The 22,884-nt window shown below is 40.4% G+C and overlaps 1 protein-coding gene across 1 annotated transcript in view; it reads right to left on the bottom strand.

Moving 5' to 3' along the window:
• Positions 1-22,884, bottom strand: part of PECR (peroxisomal trans-2-enoyl-CoA reductase) — a 50,428-nt gene that overhangs the window by 5,620 nt on the left and 21,924 nt on the right. The window contains exons 4-6 of the mRNA XM_018059757.1: positions 17,703-17,784; positions 10,640-10,736; positions 7,311-7,421 (exon numbers count right to left, since the gene is read on the bottom strand). Coding sequence (XP_017915246.1) covers positions 7,311-7,421; positions 10,640-10,736; positions 17,703-17,784 — 290 coding nt within the window. The remainder of the gene's footprint in view (positions 1-7,310; positions 7,422-10,639; positions 10,737-17,702; positions 17,785-22,884) is intronic.

Raw genomic sequence — 22,884 nt, 5'->3', positions numbered from 1 at the left:
TGGAAGTCTGCAAATCTCTAAAACCATACTTCCCCCAAAGAAAAAAAGAAAATTCAAAAGTCTACTCCAAGAGACTGCACCTGACCAGGAATAAATGTGCTTTAGTGCTGAGTTCTGTTTCAAATATCGAGTGGTGGCCTCATCCTTTGACAGTATTTACAATAAAGTAACTACTTATTAAGTGTTTACAGAGTGAAGGAATCTTTTTGCATCTCTGCCCTTCAAATAAAGGGATTTTCCATTGCCTAACTCAGAAAAGACACGAACCCTTGTCTCTTGCGTCTCCTGCACTGGTAGATGGCTTCTTGACCACTAAGGCCCACATGACTTATGCATGGCTTTAGGGAAATTACTGAACATCACTAGCTCTTAGTTTCCTAGTCTGTAAAATCAGTATAGAGTACAAGTACACGCCATTTAAGGGGTCGGCCAAGTGCTGCATTCTGTCTCCAAGAGGTGTGGAGGGACATCGTAGGAGCTCCGGCAGTTCCTTTTAAAACTACAGCTACATTGACCCTCATAACTCAATCCCAATAACTATTACTTAAAAGAAGACAACTCATTGATAAGCAGTTCTGAACAGTCCACCAATAGCCTATTGTCAGAGCTCAGCCCCAAAAGTGACATTAGTGATTAGCTGGGGCCACCAGCGGATCTTGAAAACATGACCTGGCGATGCTAGGACCCTGTAAGACAGAGACTGAAACTCTCTCCTTACTCTGCAGCTTATTGCAATCCATTGTCTCACCTTCCCAGTTAGCCACAGTATGGTCGGCAAAACCCTGGGCATACCTAAGATCTTTTCAGGGAATCTGTGAAGTCACACTGTTCTATAACAATACTGAGTCCTTATCTGTCTTTTTCAGTGTTGACATTTGTACTAATGGTGCCAAAGCAATGATGGGAAAAATGCCTCAGCACAAGTCATGGCAGGAAAACAGACATGAAGCATCATACTAACAGTCAACAATATTCTTCACCAGCAAGTACTCCTGGGAATGGGAGGGGAGAGTCTGTTTCACTTTCAAATGTCCTCGATGAGCACTAAAATTGTTAATCATATTAATCTTGACTACTGGATACACATCTTTTTAATATCCTGTGTGATGAAGTGGGAATTCCACCTTCAGCTCTTGCGCTATATATGGAAGTATGAAGGCTGTCTCGAGGAAAAGAACATGTGCTTGAGCTGCAAACCAAACTAGTCATTTTTTTTCACAAAACATTTTTTTGTTTGTTTTCTGCTTGAGAGAATGACTAACAAACTACAGTTGTTCACACTTGGGTATCTGGCAGACATTTTTCCAAAAATGAACCAAGTGACACTGCCACTTCAAGCAGCTGAAAACAACTGACAGCATTTGTTGTCAATGATAAGATTTGAGCTTTCAAGTGAAAACTAGAATTTTGGAAAAGTTGCACCAATACATGTCATCATGACCTTGACAGTTTCCCAATACCCAAAGAGTTTTGGAAGAGATCAGTGGTGACAGTCATAAGTGTGATCATCTGGTATTGTATCATGAATTGTGTATCAACATTCAGAAGATGTCTATAACTCAGTGAATCAATATTTTCCAAAAGACCAATGTCTGGTGTTACAAAACCATCTATGCGTGAAAGACTCAGTAAAAGTGCAAGGAATACTAAGGAATTTTAATGTAATGGAATACAAAAAGTTCACTGAATGGCTTCAGATTCCACACTGCAAGTAATCTTTAAGAAACTGCCATTTGTTAAGATTGGACACTAAATATTTTATGTATATATATATATACACACTTTGGGTCAATGTTCTTATGCATTTCAAGCATTGACTTACACCTTATGGTTGTTGACACTGGAAAACAATACTCTGTATAGGCTCAACTACCTGTTGTTTGACTGTGCTAAGACCTCAGATGGCCAGAGTTGCCCACAGATTTTTAAAAATTCAAATGTATGACACCATAGTTATGTGTGCACATGAGCTGATTAGTCATTAGTCCAACAAGATGTCTTGTTTAGTGAGGAAAAACTGGGAGATTTTAAGAAATATAAATTTGTATTTATGAAACAAACATATTTATATAAAAATACACATAAAATCCCAATGTGCAACAACACGGTCTAATTAAATATACTATGCTATATCCTTAGCAATTTGTAGAAAAGAACATACAGTAGAATCTCATTTTTGTAAAAATGTCAGTAAACAGAAATATTTTTAAAAGTAAGAACTAGATGTCAGATAAAGTTCAGGTCTAGAACCCACCACATGCTATGGGCCCAAAGCAAGAAGAGAGGCATGTTTATGGATGAGCGGTGGGTTTCTCAAAACTTGGGATTAAGGAAAGTCGTTGGTTGTGGTAAGTATGGAGACTAGAGTTGATTTGACTTAATGCAATTTGTACAAATAACATTTTGTTCTATGTAACTATGTAATAGTCATACTTTGTACTCAGGCATGAAGTAAACGGTATAATTATGTAATAGTTGTACTCTGTCCTCATGCATGAAGTAAATGATATGATTATATACAGAATGTATCGTTAGTACATACATCAAGTACGTACTGTGTGTTCTAAGTTGCTTCAGTCGTGTTGGACTCTTTGTGACCCTATGTAGTTCACCAGAAAACTCTGTCCATGGGATTTTCCAGGCAAGGATACTAGAGTGGGTTGCCATGCCCTCCTCCAGGGGGATCTTCCTGACCCAGGGACAGAACCTGCATCTCTTATGTCTCCTGCAGTGGCAGGGAGGTTCTTTCCCACTAGTGCCACCTTGGAAGCACCATGTATGTACCAATACACTGCAGCGGGGCAGGTCATTTAACACACAAAATACACAGCAATAGGAAAAAAAAAGAAACTGTCACTTGTTGAATATTAAAGAAGAATGTCCACAGTTACTCAAAAAGACTGCTAAAATACTCCTCCTTTTATTTTAACTGGCATGAAGCCAGATTTTCTTTGCATGCTTTACCAAAACATATTGTAACCGACTGAAAGCAGAAGCAGATGTGAGAGTCCAGCTGTTTTCTATTAAGCCATACATTAAAGAACTGTGTAGAGCATGTAAAACAAAGCAACAATTGTTCATTTTTGTATTTTAACATGCAGCTACTTTTCATTAAAAATATTATAGTATTCAATGCCTTTATTTGTTGTTCAATTGCTCAGTTGTATCCAGCTCTTTGGAACCCCATGGACTGCAGCATGTCAGGTTTCCCTGTCCTTCACCATCTTTCAGAGCTTGCTCAAACTCACATCCATTGAGTCGATAATGCCATCCAACCATCTCATCCTCTGTCGTCCCCTTCTCCCGCCTTCAATCTTTCCCAGAATCAGAGTCTTTTCTAATGAGTTGGCTCTTCGTATCAGGTGGCCAAAGTATTGGAGCTTCAGCTTCAGCATCAATCCCTCCAATGAATATTCAGGATTGATTTCCTTTAGGATGGACTGGTTGGATCTCCTTGCAGCCCAAGGGACTCTCAAGAGTCTTCTCCAACACCACAATTCAAAAGTATCAATTCTTTGGCACTCAGCCTTCTTTATGGTCCAACTCTAACATCCATGATTTTATTAAGATTATTTTAAATGAATTCATAAATATTTCTTGAATTTCTCAATGTCAAATTTTAATACAGTAACTACAGACCATGGACACGGGATCCTGGTAGGCTACAGTCCATGGGGTCTCAAAGAGCTGAACACGACTGAATGACTAAGCACAGCATAGCATATAGACAATATACAATTGTTCAGAAAACATAAGGAGGGTTCTGTCTAAAATAAAAGCTTACTCAGACAAATCCCTCGATTAAAATCCTTTCAAAATCACTCTCAGTTTTCCAAATAAAAATCTGGCACCTTGCTCAAAATAGCTCATCAAATGTTGAATTTAACAGTATCTTCTAAAATTTAATATGCAAGTTTATTTTAGTTCAGGACTTCTACTTCTAGAAAAGCTACCCTCCACATTAAGAGTTCATGACTATAGTCAAGAATGTTCACTGCAGAATTATTACAATATAAAAAAATTAATAAAATCTCAATGTGCAGCAACAGGGTCTAATGCTACAGCCATAGCAAGTTGCAGAAAAACTTAAAATAGAATCCCATTTTTCTAAAAAAAAAGTCAGTAAACAGAAATATCTTTAAGCATACACAGTAAATTTCTGGAAAGATATACATCAAACTGATAATGAAAGCTAGCTCTAGGAATTAGAACACATTTTTTTCTTAGAGTTCTATAGCATTGCTTTTATATTTAGCAATTTAATATATCTGAAAATTATTTTGTATGTGATATGAGATGGGTGAGTCCAATTTATTTCTAAATGAACACTCAACTGCTGCCAAGACTTTTGCCGAATATTCTTTCCTTGTAGATTTGAAATGTTACTCTTATCCTATAAACTGTGTGTGTGTGTGTGCAGTACTGATATGAGAGTCCATTCTATCCCATCTTTGAATCTCTTCCAGCACCAGCCCCAAATGTAGGAAACAACTGTAGCTTTACAGTATGCATTTTGAGGGGGTGATTAAATAATTTTGTTTCTTTTTGGCCATGCTGGGTCTTCACTGCTGTGCGGGTTTTTCTCTAGTTGTGGCAAACAGGGGCTACCCTCCGGCTATGGTAAGCAGGCTTCTCACTGCAGTGACTTCTCTGGTTGCAGAGCCCAGGGCTCTAAGGCATATGGGCTTCAGCAGCTGTGGCTCCTGGGCTCCAGAGCGCAGGCTCAGTCACTGTGGCACATGGGTTTAGCTACTTGTAGCATGTGAGATTACCCCGGACTAGAGATGGAATCCGCGTCTCCTGCACTGACAGACAGACTCCTTACCACTGAGCCGCCAGGGAAGCCCTACAGTTTGTTTTGACAGCAGGAAGGTCAAATCCCCTCATTATTCTTATTCAAAACATTTTGGGCATTTTGGAATAAATATTTTTCTAGGGAAAACTTTAGAATCAATATATTAATTCCAAAGATATATTAAATGTGTATGTGTGATTTAGGGAAACTTGATTTTAGTAAAATTGAATCTCTCCATTGAGGAATATGGCATGTCTCTATTTATTCTGGTCGTTTTTTTCTGTTCTTCGGTAATAAACTTTTTTTGGTTAGAGTTAAGTTCACTTTGGGTTTTTTAGTTTTTATTCTTATTCAGTTCAGTTCAGTTCAGTTCAGTTGCTCAATCATGTCCGACTCTTTGCGACCTCATGAATTGCAGCACGCCAGGCCTCCCCATCCATCACCAACTCCTGGAGTTCACTCAGACTCACGTTCATCAAGTCAGTGATGCCATCCAGCCATCTCATCCTCTGTTGTTCCCTTCTCCTCCTGCCCCCAATCCTTCCCAGCATCAGAGTCTTTTCAATGAGTCAACTCTTCGCATGAGGTGGCCAAAGTACTGGAGTTTCAGCTTTAGCATCATTCCTTCCAAAGAAATCCCAGGGCTGATCTCCTTCAGAATGGACTGGTTGGATCTCCTTGCAGTCCAAGGGACTCTCAAGAGTCTTCTCCAACACCACACTTCAAAAGCATCAATTCTTCGGCACTCAGCCTTCTTCACAGTCCAACTCTCACATCCATACATGACCACAGGAAAAAACATAGCCTTGATTAGACGGACCTTAGTTGGCAAAGTAATGTCTCTGCTTTTGAATATACTATCTAGGTTGGTCATAACTTTTCTTCCAAGGAGTAAGCTTTTAATTTCATGGCTGCAGTCACCATCTGCAGTGATTTTGGAGCCCGCAAAAAGAAAGTCTGACACTGTTTCCACTGTTTCCCCATCTGTTTCCCATGAAGTGATGGGACCGGATGCCATGATCTTCGTTTTCTGAATGTTGAGCTTTAAGCCAACTTTTTCACTCTCGTCTTTCACTTTGATCAAGAGGCTTTTCAGTTCCTCTTCACTTTCTGCCATAAGGGTGGTGTCATCTGCATATCTGAGGTTATTGATATTTCTCCCAGCAATCTTGATTCCAGCTTGTGTTTCTTCCAGTCCAGCGTTTCTCATGATGTACTCTGCATATAAGTTAAAGAAGCAGGGTGACGATATACAGCCTTGACGTACTCCTTTTCCTATTGGGGAATATATATCCTTTTTTAAAAAATTACATTTTAAGACTGATCTTGCTGGCATTTAAGAAAGCTATTGATTTTTACAGACTTAAAACTGGTCATCTTACAGAAATCAGGTACGGAACTTCATTTTGCCATAATTGTCTGACTTGCTTAGATTCTGTGTTCAGTTCAGTTCAGTCACTCACTCGTGTCTGACTCTTTGCGACCCCATGGACCACAGCACGCAAGGCATCCTTGTCCATCACCAACTCCCTGAGTTTACCCAAACTCATGTCCATTGAGTCGGTGATGCCATCCAACCATCTCATCCTCTGTCATGCTCCTCTCCTCCTGCCTTCAATCTTTCCCAGCATCAGGGTCTTTTCTAATGAGTCACCTCTTTGCATCAGGTGGCCAAAGTATTGGAGTTTCAGCTTCAACATCAGTCCTCCCAATGAACACTCAGGACTGATCTCCTATAGGATGGACTGACTGTATCTCCTTGCAGTCCAAGGGACTCTCAAGAGTCTTCTCCAACACCACAGTTCAAAAGCATCAATTCTTCGGTGCTCAACTTTCTTTATAGTCCAGCTCTCACATCCATGTATGACTACTGGAAAAACCATAGCCTTGACTAGATGGACCTTAGTTGGCAAAGTAATGTCTCTGCTTTTTAATATGCTGTGTAGGTTGGTCATAACTTTCCTTCCAAGGAGTAAGCGTCTTTTAATTTCATTGCTGCAGTCACCATGTGCAGTGATTTTGGAGCCCCCCAAAATAAAGTCTGCCTCTGTTTCCACTCTTTCCCCATCTATTGCCATGAAGTGATGGGACTGGATGCAATCATCTTAGTTCTCTTAATGTTGAGCTTTAAGCCAACTTTTTCACTGTCCTCTTTCACTTTCATCAAGAGGCTTTTTAGTTCCTCTTCACTTTCTGCCATAAGGGTGGTGTCATCTGCATATTTTAGATTCTGCGTACTATCAAACAACAAAGAGCTGAAAAGTGCAATGAAACAATAAAAACATGCTGCTCTTAACCGACACTGCATTCATTCCAGAATAAATACTGCTGTGAGGATTCAAGGCACCACTAGCACAGTATTCCTGGCAGCCAGAAAGCACAGGGAACATAGTTTGAGGGCATGGGAGCAATCTTCTCTATTAACCAATCAGACTACGTGAAAAGGACACTAAAATGTTACAAATCTCCAAAGTATAAAAAAAAGTAATTCATCAATGTTGGAAATACACATTACCTCCTCAGGAAATCCAAATCTTTTAGCTGGGATCTTGTGAATGTACTTGTTAAGCAGGTCTTTTGTCAAATGATCATAGTTGCTAAAAGCAGTCTCGGAATAAATGGTTCCCTATGTTTAAAATAAAACAGGAAAAAATAAAGTGCATAAAATTAAATTTTAATTGGAAAGACAACACCACAGTCTGTCATCCAACACTAACAATTAAGTGGTTTAATAGTGGTTTAAGTTCACATTTGCAATGTTAATTTTTGTCAATATGGTCAAAGAAATACAGTCAACCTCTACTAAAAAAGGATAATCTGAATGCTCATTTTGTGACCTCCCCTCCTCTAATAACCAGCCCAGCTCGGGATGTTCTCGTAGAAGACCTGGCTTCTGAAAGCATAATCATATGAGCATGTCAGAGAAGCCCTGAACTGGGGACAATGGGACAGGGTAGTCTATTCTGTCTTCCACTAAGGTTTCTATGCTTTACGATGGAAAACTGGCCTATGGTTCAGTGGGACTTAGAAAATACAATATTTTTATGGCTTTTTACCTAGAAAGAAATCACAAAAAATGTGAATCCAATATAAATTAAAATTTTAATTGTTTAAGAATTCTTTTATTCAACTTTTAGTAGCTGTCAATGGTTCATAAAGAAAAAAAATTACTCAAAAACTGTTTTAACACAGGATAAAGCTGCTTGTTATTGGCTCATAACTAGAAAGATTATTCGAAGGAGGGGAGAAGACAGGAGGGATGAGAATATAAGGAAGAAACTTGGCAGTATTAATTACTCCAAACAATACTGGGATGATATACTGGTTTCTGATTAAACAATTTCTCAGGCTTTCATTTAAAAAGGATGGAATCTTCCAGAGGTATTAAGGTTTAGACATTAAACCCCAAAACATCTCTGGAGGACAAATGTGACTTTAGTATTATGGTTACAGCATCAACACATCATTAAAGGTTGTCCAGAAATGTGTATGTAGAGACCAACATTCCAAAGAATCAACATTCAGAATGGGAATCTATCCAATCTGTCCTATAAATATTTGAGAATAGGTAGAAGTTCTTGCCTGGAGAATCCCAGGGACGGGGGAGCCTGGTGGGCTGCTGTCTATGGGGTCGCACAGAGTTGGACACGACTGAAGTGACTTAGCAGCAGCAACAGAAAAGGTATTATCAGCCCCAAAGGATTAAAAGGGGCTAGGAACCTACATTCGTTAAAGGTAGAATCTAACAACCACAAGTCAGCTCATGCTTAGTTCCCACTGAGTAGCACAGATAACAATATCTATAAATATTATCTATATATAATCTACATATATATATATTATCTATAACTATATAGATATTAATAGATCCATAGGTAATACCCCCAGACTGGGGGATGATGACTCTCTTAGCAATGACCAGGAATCATCACAGAGAAGTGAATTTGAGCTGAGTTTTGCAGGATATGTGCAAAGTCTCATTTATTATCCCTCTTGGATTATGTGGTTGACATGTAAGGACCAAGGAAGCTTAAAGTTATATCTTAAAAAAAAAAAAAAAACCATTTATTTATTTTGGCTGCGTTGAATCTTAGCTACATAATGCAGGATCTTCACTGCGTAAGTTATATCTTATGAACACGAAAGTCGCTCAGTCATGTCTGACTCTTTGTGACCCCATGGACTATACAGTTCATGCAATTCTCCAGGCCAGAATACTGGAGTGGGTAACCTTTCTCTTCTCCAGGGGATCTTCCCAACCCAGGAATCGAACCCAGGTCTCCCACATTGCAGGTGGATTCTTTACCAGCTGAGCCCCAAGGGAAGCCAAAGAATACTGGAGTGGATAGCCTCTCCCTTCTCCAGGAGATCTTCCCGACCCAGGAATCAACCGGGGTCTCCTGCACTGCAGGCGGATTCTTTACCAACTGAACTATCAGGGAAGCCCAACAGAATGTGACAGTTTCTGAAGCTGAACATATGGTAATTTTCTTCCCCTATTGTTTACATTACGTTTCAGAGAAGTGTTCCCTTGACTTTTAGTTGACCTTCAACTGGAAATTCCTTCCTAGAACTTTGACTTGAAGCTTCTCTCCTAATAAAGAATTAATGACATACCAAGAAATAACAAGATAATCTAGGAAAATTCATTCCTTAAAGCAGCGATTCTCAACCTTCACTGAATCTGTATTTTCTTCACTGAGAAGTTGAACCAGCTTTTAAAAGCACCAATACCTGGTTTCCATAGTTGGCTTCAGTCTAGTTCAGTCTCTCACTCGTGTCCGACTGTTTGCAACTCCATGGACTGCAACACGCCAGGCCTCCCTGTCCATCACCAACTCCCTGAGTTTACTCAAACTCATGTCCGTTAAGTCGGTGATGCCATCCAACCATCTCATCCTCTGTTGTCCCCTTCTCCTCCCACCTTCAATTTTTCCCAGCATCAGGGTCTTTTCCAGTGAGTCAGCTCTTTACATCAGGTGGCCAAAGTATTGGAGTTTCAGCTTCAACATCAGTCCCTCCATTGAACACCCAGGACTGATCTCCTTTAGAATGGACTGGTTGGATCTCCTTGCAGTCCAAGGGACTCTCAAGAGTCTTCTTCAACACCACAGTTCAAAAGCATCAATTCTTTGGTGCTCAACTTTCTTTATAGTCCAGCTCTCACATCCATATATGACTACTGGAAAAACCATAGCCTTGACTAGATGGACCCTTTGTTGGCAAAGTAATGTCTCTGCTTTTTAATATGCTGTGTAGGTTGGTCATAACTTTCCTTCCAAGGAGTAAGCGTCTTTTAATTTCATGGCTGCAGTCACCATCTGCAGTGATTTTGGAGCCCCCGAAATAAAGTCTGCCATTGTTTCCCCATCTGTTTGCCATGAAGTGATGGGACTGGATGCCATGATCTTAGTTTTCTGAATGTTTTAAGTCAACTTTTTCACTCTCCTCTTTCACTTTCATCAAGAGGCTCTCTAGTTTTTCTTCACTTTCTGCCATAAGGGTTGTGTCATCTGAACATCTGAAGTTACTAATATTTCTCCTGGCAATCTTGATTCCAGCTTGTGCTTCACCCAGCCCAGCGTTTCAAGCTTATATATCACTATTTTGTAACTATTTCACAGATAATTCTCATATACTGCCAGGACTGAGAATCATTGATTTTATTTAACCTTCTTGACAGTCTGGTTGTAAATCAAAGAATACTTCTTTCTGATTTTATCTATTTTTAAAAGCCAATCTTTTCTAGTATACATGCATATTAACAAGTACCTTGATGAACAACACAAATGAAATCAGAAAATCACAATTTGTCAACAGCTTTCATATTGAATATTTACGTACAGGGGCAACACTATTGATCCTTACTCCACTGCTGGCCCATTCCACAGCTAAGGACTTGGTGAGGTTGTAAACACCTTCTCTGGCAGCTCCGCTATGCCTTTAAAAGACAAAATACAAACATCACCATCAGCTTCTATTGAATATGTCTCATATTACCTTAACTGACAAGTGTACCAGTGACCTGTCAGAGTCCCACAAGAATATTCTTCTTGTGAGTCCCTGTCTGAGCCATTAAAAAGAACCAGGTCCTTCAATATTAAAGTGAAACCATAGCTATCTGCTAGTCAAACAAATCTCACAGAAGTCAAGGCCCACATCTCCCTGTCTGCATGCATGCTCTGACATGTGCAACTCTTTTGAGGTCCCATGGACTATAGCCCTCCAGGCTCCTCTGTCCAGGGAATTTTCCAGGCAACAATACTGGAGTGGGTTGCCATTTCCTACTCCAGGGGTCATCCTGACCCAGGGACTGAACCTGTGTCTCTCGCATCTCCTGCACTGGCAGGTGGATTCTTTACCATTGTGCCACCTGGGAAGCCCCAAGGCCCACACAAGGTCCCCCCAAATCACCATGTGCAAAACAGGAATATTTTGAGGAACTTTTGATTATGAAAGAAAATAAACAAATTGGTAATTTGGAGGGTTACAAGTGTGGTTATTCTTTAAATCAATTTTAGGTAATAAGGTATATGAAATTCATTTGTCAGGCTAGAAATAATATCAAAAGAACTTCTAGACATACCAAAATTTAAGTAAATGTTAAGATATTTCCAGCGAAGAGGTTCAAAATATTTTGGTCTGCACCCATATGGTGCAAAAGGTAGAGACATACTATGGTTTAGAATTTCCAATTATGAAGCCTCAGAACCAAGCATGTAACCACTCCTCACTAGAGATTACCCCTAGAGCCCCAATTTCCTGATAAAAGCCCACTCCCGCCCCAGTGTCCGCTGCAAAAGCCCTAGCAGGACTCCAGGCAGAAGCCAATCCCTCCCATCTGCCAGAGTTACCTGAGCAACCTCATCACCATCAAATGCAGCCAACACCTGTGTCACACTACATCCACCCATCCCGGGGGGAATTCACATGACGGGTTTCCTTGCTTGACACCAATGCTAGGAGGGGCCCTTCTGGAGTACCTCCCAGCTAGGCAGGGTCACAGGGTTAATGCGTTGCTTTACACTACCGGAAGCAAGAGGTGGGAACAAAACAGACGAGCATCTGCGGGACGCACAGTCAAGTCTGGGCCCTCTTCTGCGAGGAGGACCTGGAGGTGCTTGTCCCCTTGTCCTCATCCCCTGACCACCAGGGCCACCACATGAGGTCCAGACTCTCGAACAGCCCCCTGAAACTGAGAGAGAGGCGTGTGGGGGTTTGGGGGAGAGAGAGAAGCAGGTGGAAGACCAGAGACAGAAAGTACTCTCTGAATTTCAGCACGGGAAGCAGTGTGCAGAATGTGAGCAAGAGGCGGCTGAAGGGCAGCGGAATACGCCCACGGGAAGCGGTCTGCAGAATGTGAGCAAGAGGCAGCTGAAGGGTAGCGGAATACGCCCCCGAAGTATGCTGCTGCCCTGGTGGAGCGATCGTTTTCAGCTTGGGTCCCTTGAAAAAACAGCAGATGCAGGGAGAGGCTTTCTCTGAACTCCCTTTATTGGCCAAATGGAACTGAATGTCATAAATCCCCTCCCCGGGAGTCTCATCAACCAGGGAAGGCTGACTGTTGTCACGGGATGGGAGACTAGAGGTCAACATCACATCCAAACAAACATCATCACCATCATATCTCCCATCTATTCTTCAAAGGGCCTATCCATCTTTCCTAAAGATCATGAACTCCCCACCCCAAGAGGCCTATAACCCCTCTCCCCATTCCCTATTAAGTGAAAGTGAAAGTCAGTCATGTCCTATTCTTGGCAACCCCATGGACTATACAGTCCATGGAATTCTTTAGGCCAGAATACTGGAGTGGGTAGCCTTTCCCTTCTCCAGGGGATCTTCCCAACCCAGGGATAGAACCTGCTGCTGCTAAGTCACTTCAGTCGTGTCCGACTCTGTGTGACCCCATAGACGGCAGCCCACCAGGCTTCCCCGTCCCTGGGATTCTCCAGGCAAGAACACTGGAGTGGGTTGCCATTTCCTTCTCCAATGCATGAAAGTGAAAAGTGAAAGTGAAGTTGCTCAGTCATGTCCGGCTCCTAGCGACCCCATGGACTGCAGCCCACCAGGCTGCTCCGCCCATGGGATTTTCCAGGCAAGAGTACTGGAGTGGGGTGCCATTGCCTTCTCCGGGGATTGAACCTAGGTCTCTGCATTGCAGGCAGATTCTTCACCAGCTAAGCCATGAAGGAAGCCCAACAATACTGGAGTGGGTAGCCTCTCCCTTCTACAGTGGATCTTCCCGACTCAGGAATCCAACCAGGGTCTCCTGCATTACAGGTGGATTCTTTACCAACTGAGATATCAGAGAAGCCGATTCCCTACTAAGATAGTGTTTAATCCTAAATTCAAAGCCCCAACAGGCAGTTACTCATTTTTCCCTGGGTATCTCCCATGTATACATGAGGTACTTCTCTTGCCCATCTGTCTTTTACTACAGGGGTCTCAGCTAAGACCTCAGAAGGGCAGAGGGAAACTTATTTTTCCTCTCCTGCATAGTTCTCTCAAGGTTAGCTGATGAAGAGAAGGACATTTAATACAGACTCAGTGCAAAGACAATCGCATCTTCAGACTACATCTCCACACTCAAAGATCTACTGAAGAGGTTGGCAGAGAAGAGTGTGATGTCAGAAGGGAAACTGCTGCTGGATGATGAGACCACTTATGACAGGTATGACAGCCTGAAGCCCCCAGCTCTCTGTTTGTTCCATAAGGAAGAAAGGATATGCCCTTCCTCTGCAGTATTTGGCACTGAAGAAAATCACACAGAAATTGACAGTTACTCTGGATCTTGAATTCGGAGAAGGCAATGGCACCCCACTCCAGTACTCTTGCCTGGAAAATCCCATGGACGGAGGAGCCTGGTGGGCTGCAGTCCATGGGGTCGCTAAGAGTCAGACACGACTGAGCGACTTCACTTTCACTCTTCACTTTCATGCATTGGAGAAGGAAATGGCAACCCACTCCAGTGTTCTTGCCTGGAGGATCCCAGGGACTGGGGAGCCTGGTAGGCTGCCCTCTATGGGGTCGTACAGAGTCGGACACAACTGAAGTGACTTAGCAGCTGGTTCTTGAAACAGCACATCTTAATCTGTTTCCGGGGATTAAAAAAAAAAAGGAGACATTTGTGAAGAAAAAGCAGAGAGTTTATCCAGAGAGATTTACTGCTTATCTAGTGTTGCAGTGAAAAGCGGGGAAAAGAAAAAGTGAGTTTTTCTTTCCTTTCCTGAGAACAAAGAAGATGGAGAGAACAGTGAGCAGACCTGGTTACTCCTTGTTTTTACTTTAACTGCTCCTAAGCTGTTCTGCCCCCTAACTCGGCATGGACTACATTCTGCACCTACTGTCCTTTAACTCTGTGCTAATTACATCCTGAATTTGGTGCCATCCGTACAGAAGTCTCTTGGCAAACCACCCCTTGTGATTTTTCTCTTTTGCATTATAGTAAGATTTTGGCGGCATCACCAGCAGTCCTGTGTTCTGAAGGATTTGATTCTGGCTGGCATTGCTGGGAGTTCCAGGTGGGTGAGACACCTGAATGGACCACGGGATTTATAAAAACACCCTTTCCAGAAACGGAAAGTGACCCCCATCAAAACAGAACAGATGGCGGACAATTCAGCTGCAGGTTGGTGACCATGTTATATGGGCATTGTTCCAGCCACTCTTCTTTTAAAGCAAAAGCCCAGAGAGAAGGAAGGGAAGGGCATTTATCTGGACTACAAGTTCTGTGAGATTTCATTTCACCACCTGAATAACAAGCCTCATAGCCATTCTTTCACTGAGAACATTTTCTGAAATACTAAGGCCTTATTTCTGTATCAGATGTGATTTAAAATGTCTATCAATCTGTGCAGGAAGAGATTATGAGTGATAAACCACCTTAAAGGCTATCACACTGCTTCATTTCCTTCCTGTAATTTATGAATAGGAGGTAGAATAATATACAACTCCCAGTGAATCTAGCACTAACAAAACTTTTAAATCCTTCTAAAACTTAAAACATATAAAAGAAATCATACATACATGATCTTTCCCATCTGGCTTCTTTCACTCAGAATATTTATTTTCAGATTTATCCACATTGATGTATGAATCAATAGTTCACTTCTCATTTCTGAGGAATACATTATATAGCTATACCATAATTTGTTTATTCATTCATTCATTGATAGGTATTTGGGCCACAAATTCTCTCTCCATGAGAGATACCAAGTTGCTGTTTGGCCTGTCTCTTGCCCTTGTAATTATTGACAATGACCCAAAAGATCAGCAGGTCAGTCTAAGCTCCTTTGCATAGACTGTAATGGAAATTGGCCTACTCTTAGACGACACCGAAAATGTCAGGAAATGATCAGAACCAGAGAAACGTGTGAAAACAACAATGCAATTCAAACACACAAACAAGAGATACTCAGGTAGCCTTTTAACAAATGAATAGATGATCCACTGAGATACTATATCTTGCCCATCAGAGTTGTCCAGAAATTGACCAGACACATTTTTCCTGAGGCTCTGAGGAATAGGCACTCTCATTCATTGCTGATGGGATAGGAAGACGCAAAGAAACTTGCAAATGCCTAAGAGGATGCCTTTACCCTTCACCCAGCAATCCAACTTCGGGGATGTACCCTGAAGATGCTGCCGCTGCTGTTGCTAAGTTGCTTCAGTCATGTCCGACTCTGCAACTCTATGGACTGTAGCCCACCAGGCTTCTCTGTTCATGGGATTCTCCAGGTAAGAATATTGGAGTGGGTTGTCATGCCCTTCTCCAGGGGATCTTCCTGACCCAAGGATGGAACCAGTATCTCTTATGTCTCCTGCATCTGCAGATGGGTTCTTTACAACTAGCACCACCTGGGAAGCCCACCCTGAAGCTATATCTCTGCAAATATGAAAGAAGTATTTATAATGTTATTCATTGCAGAATCACCTGTAACAGCAAAATATGGAAACAACACAAATTTATATTAAATTTGAGACAACGTGTGCATTTGAAACAATCAATTTGAAATGAAGTCTGTGACTTTATAGTGGTATACCAAAAAAGTTAATAATAATAATAACACATATTAAAGAAGTGATGGCTGTAATGTAAATAAAAGTCTTTCTACAGAAGGGTATCAGCTAAAGAATCTGCCTGTAATGCAGGAGACCTAGGTTCAGTCCCTAAGTTGGAAAGATCCCCTGAAGAAGGAAATGCATTCCAGTGGTCTTGCCTAGAGAATCCCATGAACAGAGGAGCCTGGTGGGCTACAGTCCATGGGATTGCAAAGAGTCGGACATGACTAACTAAGCACTGTACCATCAACTAAAAAGCATAGAAGCAATTATGAAATCAGAAAAACCAACATTTTCACAGCCCCACAGTAATGAGTGATTCACAAAAGGGTCAACAATGGCTGCTAAAATCATGGCGGCAAACAATATTAACACAGTACCAAATTATTGCCTTATCAATTACTTACTAATTGTAGAGGGATTAAGATCACCATCTTACTCAACAGGTTATCTCTGGGATGAAAGAGTACGGAGGACTTGACTTTCTACATTATATAGTTGTTTGTTTAAACTAGCATGCATAATTTAATACTAAGATAGGTCTACTTCACAAAAACAGAAATTCTATGTTGCAAAGTTTTTTTATAAAATTTTAATTTAAAAATGGAAAGAGTCAGAGCTTACAAGATATAAAAGAAATCAGCATAACTCATTTTTTAAAAAAAAATCATACTCTTTAACTATTAAACTTGGTCAAGTAGCTTCCTGGTATGTTGTTTTGCAACTTTCTGTTTTGAGTAGCCTTTTAGCTATTATGAAAGAATCTACTGTGCCAGTAGGCTGTTAATTCACTTTCTTTAAAAAGAAATGTTAACCAACTATAAACCAATATAAAATAAAAAAGTTTAAAAAAATTTTTTAAATCAGTTTCCAAAATAAAAATTTATCAAAATCAGAATCAGAGTCAAATAGGTCAAATTCTATTACGGAACAATAATTTACTAGCTGCTGCTGCTGCTAAGTCACTTCAGTCGTATCCGACTCTGTGTGACCCCATAGACGGCAGCCCACCAGGCTCCCCCGTCCCTGGGATTCTCCAGGCAAGAACACTGGAGTGGGCTGCCATTTCCTTCTCCAATGCATGAAAGTGAAAAGTGAAAGTGAAGTTGCTCAGTCATGTCCGACTCTTCGAGACCCCATGGACCGCAGCCTACCAGGTTCCTCTGTCCATGGGATTTTCCAGGCAAGAGTACTGGAGTGGGGTGCCATCGCCTTCTCCGAATTTACTAGCAGTTCTATTTAAATCTGGATAGGTATATTTACAATGCTCAAAACTAAATTAGCATAGATTGGTTTCATTTCCTCATTTTAACCAAAAAGATGTCTCCAGACACGTTTAGTTACATCTGGATTAGGACTGCCAGATAAAATACAAGACATTCAGTTAAATGTGAATTTTTACAGGAGACAAATCATTTTTAGCATAAGCATGCCCCATGAGGAAATTCCCTGGCAGTCCAGTGGTTAGCACTCCACCCTTACACTGCAGGAGGGCATGGGTTCTCTCCCTGGTGAGAGAATTAAAAACCCGCAAGCGCACACTGTGTGGCCAAACAAACAAAAACAACAGGAGCGCTCCATGGGATATTTGGGACATACTGATAAAAAAGAAATTATTTAACTGGGCCTATTACTGTTTTTATTTCCTTGGAAAATTGGGTAACCCTAATATGAATGGTAATGTTTTAGAAGTACGTTTCAAAGTTCAATAAAGGGAATTTTAAGCACTGAGGTCACAATGCATTAAAGGGATTAACGATCTCTATTTAAGAAAATCGCTCTACCTACTCCCCAGCTATTCAACGCACAACCCAAAGACATAGGAAGAAAAAATGTAAGTGCTTACACAGCTCCCGGAAATCCATTTTTAGTAAGTACAGTGATATTGACAATAGATCCTCCATGTTCTTTCATCCAGGAGTTGTAAACTGCAGGAGACAGAAAGACAATCCTATTAAATAGTGTCCTGACTCTTCCCTGAAACTGTGCTCCAGCTTGCTGCTTATATATTTTTTAAATTCTAATTTATATTTTTTTATAAAAATATTGAGGTACAATTTACATATCATAAAATTTTGTGCTTGCTTTGGCAGCACATATAGATAATTAAGATTCATCCATTTTCTGTGTATGACTTAATGGTTTTTAATAAATACACATCACAATCCAGTTTTCAAATATTTCTTTTACTCCAAAGAGTCCCTTTGTGACCATTTGCAGTCCAACTCATCCCCAGGCAAACATTCATCTACATTCTCTTTCTACAGATTTGCCCTTTCTGAATATTTCATTTATTTGGTCATTTGTGTCTGCCTTCTTTAACTCAGAATAGTTTTGGGGAGGTTCATCCATATTGCAACACATGAAAATAAAAATGTTACTTTTTATTGCTAAATAGTATTCTATTCTGTGTACATTCCATATTTTATTTACCCATTCACCAACTGATGAACAACTGGAAAGTTTCCATTTTTGGGTGATTATGAATACAAGTCTTTGTGTGGACATATGCTTTTACTTCCAGTAGGGAGATACCTACGAGTGGAATTGCTGTGTTATATGCTAAATCTGCATATGACCTGGTAGCTCAGATGGTAAAAAAAAATCTACCTGCAATGCAGGAGACCCTGGTTCAATCCCTGGGTTAGGAAGATCCCCTGGAGAAGTAAATAGCTACCTACTCCAGTATTCCTGAGCTCCAAAATCACTGCAGATGGTGACTGCAGCCATGAAATTAAGACACTTGCTCCTTGGAAGAAAAGCAATGACAAACCTAAACAGCATATTAAAAAGCAGAGACATTACTTTGCTAACAAAGGTCCATGGTTTTTCCTGTAGTCATGTATGGATGTGAGAGTTGGACCATAGAGAAGGCTGAGCATTGAAGTGAAAAGAAAGTGAAAGTGGCTCAGTTGTGTTCGACTCTCTGTGACCCCATGGACTATACAGTCCATGCAATTCCCCAGGCCAGAATACTGGAGTGGGTAACCTTTCCCTTCTCCAGGGGATCTTCCCAACCCAGGGATGGAACCCAGGTCTCCCACATTGCAGGCAGATTCTTTAACAGCTGAGCCACAAGGGAAGCCCAATTAAATAGTACTTGACTCTTCCCTGATACCATTCCAGCTTGCTGCTTATATGATATTTTTTACATTTGAATTTATATTTTCTTTTTATAAAATATTTATTGAGGCACTGAAGAATTGATGGTTTTCAACCGTGTTACTGGAGAAGACTCTTGAGAGTCCCTTGGACTGCAAGGAGATCAAACCAGTCAATCCTAAAGGAAATTAATCCTGAATATTCATTGGAGGGACTGATGCTGAAGGGGAAGCTCCAATAATTTGGCCACCTGATGTAAAGAGCTGACTCATTAGAAAAAGACCCTGACGCTGGGAAAGATAGAAGGCAGGAGGAGAAGGGGACAACAGAGAATGAGATGGTTGGATGGCATCACCAACTCAACGCACATGAGTTTGAGCAAGCTCTGGTGGATGGTGAAGGAGAGGGAAGCCTGGTATGCTGCCGTCCATGAGATTGCAAAGAGTTGGACACAACTGAGTGACTGAACAGGAACCACCAGTATTCGTGCCTGGAAAATTCCATTGACAGAGGAGCCTGGAGGGCTACAGTCCATGGGGTCGCAAATAGTCTGACACAACTGAGCGACTAATAAACACACATACATGTTAAATCCGTGCTTAACTTTTTAAGAAACTGCTTAACTGTTTTCCAAAGTGTTTTCACTATTTTACATTCTCATCAGAAATGTAGGAGGGTTACAGTTTCTCCACAAAATTATCTGGCTGTTTGGTTAAAGCCATTCTAATGGGTATAGAGTGGTATTTTACTGAGACTTTGATTTGCATTTTCTTAATGTCTTAAACCTGAGAAAGCAATGGCACCCCACCCCAGTACTGGAAAATCCCATGGGTGGAGCAGCCTGGTGGGCTGCCATCTATGGAGTCACACAGAGTCGGACACGACTGAGCGACTTCACTTTCACTTTTCACTTTCATGCATTGGAGAAGAAAATGGCAACCCACTCCAGTGTTCTTGCCTGGAGAATCCCAGGGACGGGGGAGCCTGGTGGGCTGCCATCTATGGGGTCACGCAGAGTCGGATACAACCAAAGCGACTTAGCAGCAGCAGCAGCAATGACTTAAATGGTGTTAAGAATCTTCTCATGTGCTTATTCACCATTTATATATCTTATGTGGTGACCTACCTATTCAAATCTTTTGCCTTTTTTTAAAATTTGGGTTGCTTTTGTAAGACTTTTTGTATATTCTGGATATAAGTCTGTTATCAGATATGTGATTTGTAAAACGTTCTTCCCAGTCTGTGGTTTATTTTTTCATTTTCTTATTGGTGTCATTTGAAGCACAAACATGTTTAATTTTTATTAGTCCAATTACAATTTTTTATTTAATGGATGTATTTTTGGTGGGTATCTTAGGATTCTGCCTAACCCAAAGTCATAAAGATTTTCTCCCTTACTTGCTTCTAAAAGTTTTATAATTTTACTTCCTGCATGTCGGTCCATGATCCTAATTTTGGACTTTCAGTTAACTTTTATTTATTATGTGAGGTAAGACTCTTTTTGCATGTGGATATCCAACTTTCCCAGCACCGTTTGTTGATGACACTATCATTTCCCCATAGAAGTACCTCGGCACATCTGATGAAAATTAATTGAACATAAAAATAAGAATTTACTTCTGGATTCTCAATTCTGTTTCATTGATCTATACATCTTATGCCAGTATTATACTGTCTCATCTTAAAATCAATAAACAGTTTTGAAATAAAGAAGTATTTCTTCTTTTGTAAAATTGATTTGGCTATTTTGAGTCCTTTGTATGGCCATATCAGTTTGTCAGTTTTTGCCAAAGGATTGATAAGGACTGCATCGAACCAACAGATCAATTTGGAAAGAACTACCATCTTAAAAATATTGAGTCTTTCATAAACACAGAATGTCTTTCCATTTATCTACATCTTGCATTTCTCTCAGCAATGTTTTGCAGTTGTTAGCATATAAACCTTATACTATTTTGCTAACTTTATTTGTAAATATTTTATCTTTTTTGAGGGCAATTTGAAATTTAGGCAAACTTTCTATTCACACAAATCAAGGCAATATTAGAGATGTACATCAAGGCTCACTTCAGTGGAAGTCCAGTTTTTAGAATGGAAAGACCAGAGAATAATTCAATACCTATTTCTGTTAAAAGCTTGAGCAAAAGTAAGCTTGTCTACCCACTATTATTTAATGCTTTCTAGTGAATTCTCGCCAAATCGTGTTATGACAGAAAAAAAGGAGGTAAAACCACAAGAAAACATAAAATTGAGTATTTTTAAAATCTAAGACAATTTTTTCATACTGTTTTCAAACTGCTGAAATTAGGTTATGTCTTACTGTTGGTGACATCTTACAATTACAATTACATTGTTTTTACTTGCTTAGTATGTAAAATGATGACTCGTTTCACAATTGGCTACATCTTTGACTCTAAGAAATAGCACAGTAGTTATTTTTAGACAGCCTGATTATATACCTAGAAAACCCAACAGACTAATTTGACAAGCCATTATATAAAGCAACAAAATAAATTTGAAAAATTCTTCTGTAAACCAACAATAATCCAGTTAAAAATAACTGGGAAAAAAAAAAAGCCCGTTCAAAATAGCAACAGTGATCAAAAACACCTAGCCTTCCCTAGTGGGCTCAGACAGTAGAGAATCTGCCTGCAATGCAGGGGACCAGGTTCGATCCCTGAGTAGGGAAGATCCTGGAGAAGAGAATGGCTACCCACTCTAGCACTGTTACTTGAGAATTCCATGGACAGAGGAGCCTGGAGAGCTACAGTCCATGGGGTCGAAAAGATTCGGACAAGACTGAGTGACTAACACTCACTTTTCAACCTTAATAAAAACAAGCATATGAGATCTATACAGTAAGAACCACAAACCTTTGCCAAAATATATGAGTTCATCAATGAAAAGACATGTTATAATGAGGAGACAATACTAAAATATGCTAATTATTTCCACATGACTAATAAATTTAATACAATTTTAATCAAATTCCCAACAGGATTTTTGAAGAAGTATGAATATATAAAATTCATCTGAAATCAATAAATGGTCGTGAATAGCCAAGAAAAGTTTGGAAAAGAAAATAAAGCAGTATACATATATCAAATATGTTTTTAATCATAAAATTATTGGCTATTAGCACAAGAAAGGAAAATAAATTTATTTAAATTACCCTATATAGACTTTCTGCGGGGCTTCCCTGGTGGCTCAGACGGTAAAGAATTTGCCTACAATGCAAGAGACCGGGGTTTGATCCCTGGGTTGGGAAGATCCCCTGGAGAAGGGAATGGCAACCCACTCCAGTATTCTTGTCTGGAGAATTCCATGGACAGAGGAGCCTGGTGAGCTATAGTCCATGGGTCGCAGAGAGTTGGACATGACTGAGCAACTGGTCCAACGGCTAAAACTGCATGCTCCTGGTCAGAGAACTAGATTCCACATGCCATAACTAAAAGATCCTACTTGCCACAACTGAGACCCAATGCAGCCAAATAAATAAATAAACAATTTTTAAAAAAAGAATTAATAATTAGGAAGTGTGAAGATGTAGAAACAAAGAATGGCTGTTGGGCTGGGAAACTGGTAAAAACTTATAAATCAGACACATAGCAGAGTCATCAAACTTCCAGTTCCCTGAAAGATACAGATAAAGGCTTGACACACATTCCTAAGTTGTTTTTACAGGAAGACCCTCACCAGATGAAAACTGCTGACTGCAAGCACGCATACACTAGACCAGTTGAAACCAAAAGATCAGTGATGCTCAAAACTTCACCTGGACGCCAACCAAGCTGAACACTGTGCACGAGCTGATCACCTGCCCTGCAGCTCCCTCCCTAACACTGAGGTTAAAAACTCTCCCTTGGGGCTTCCCTGGTGGCTCAGTGATAAAGAGTCTGCATGCCAACGAAGGACACAGGGATTCC

This window comes from Capra hircus, chromosome 2, assembly GCF_001704415.2.
Source record: "Capra hircus breed San Clemente chromosome 2, ASM170441v1, whole genome shotgun sequence".
NCBI classification, from domain to species: domain Eukaryota; kingdom Metazoa; phylum Chordata; class Mammalia; order Artiodactyla; family Bovidae; genus Capra; species Capra hircus.
The sequence above is the reverse complement of the archived record's forward strand: the minus strand, read 5'-3'. Positions and strand labels throughout refer to the sequence as shown.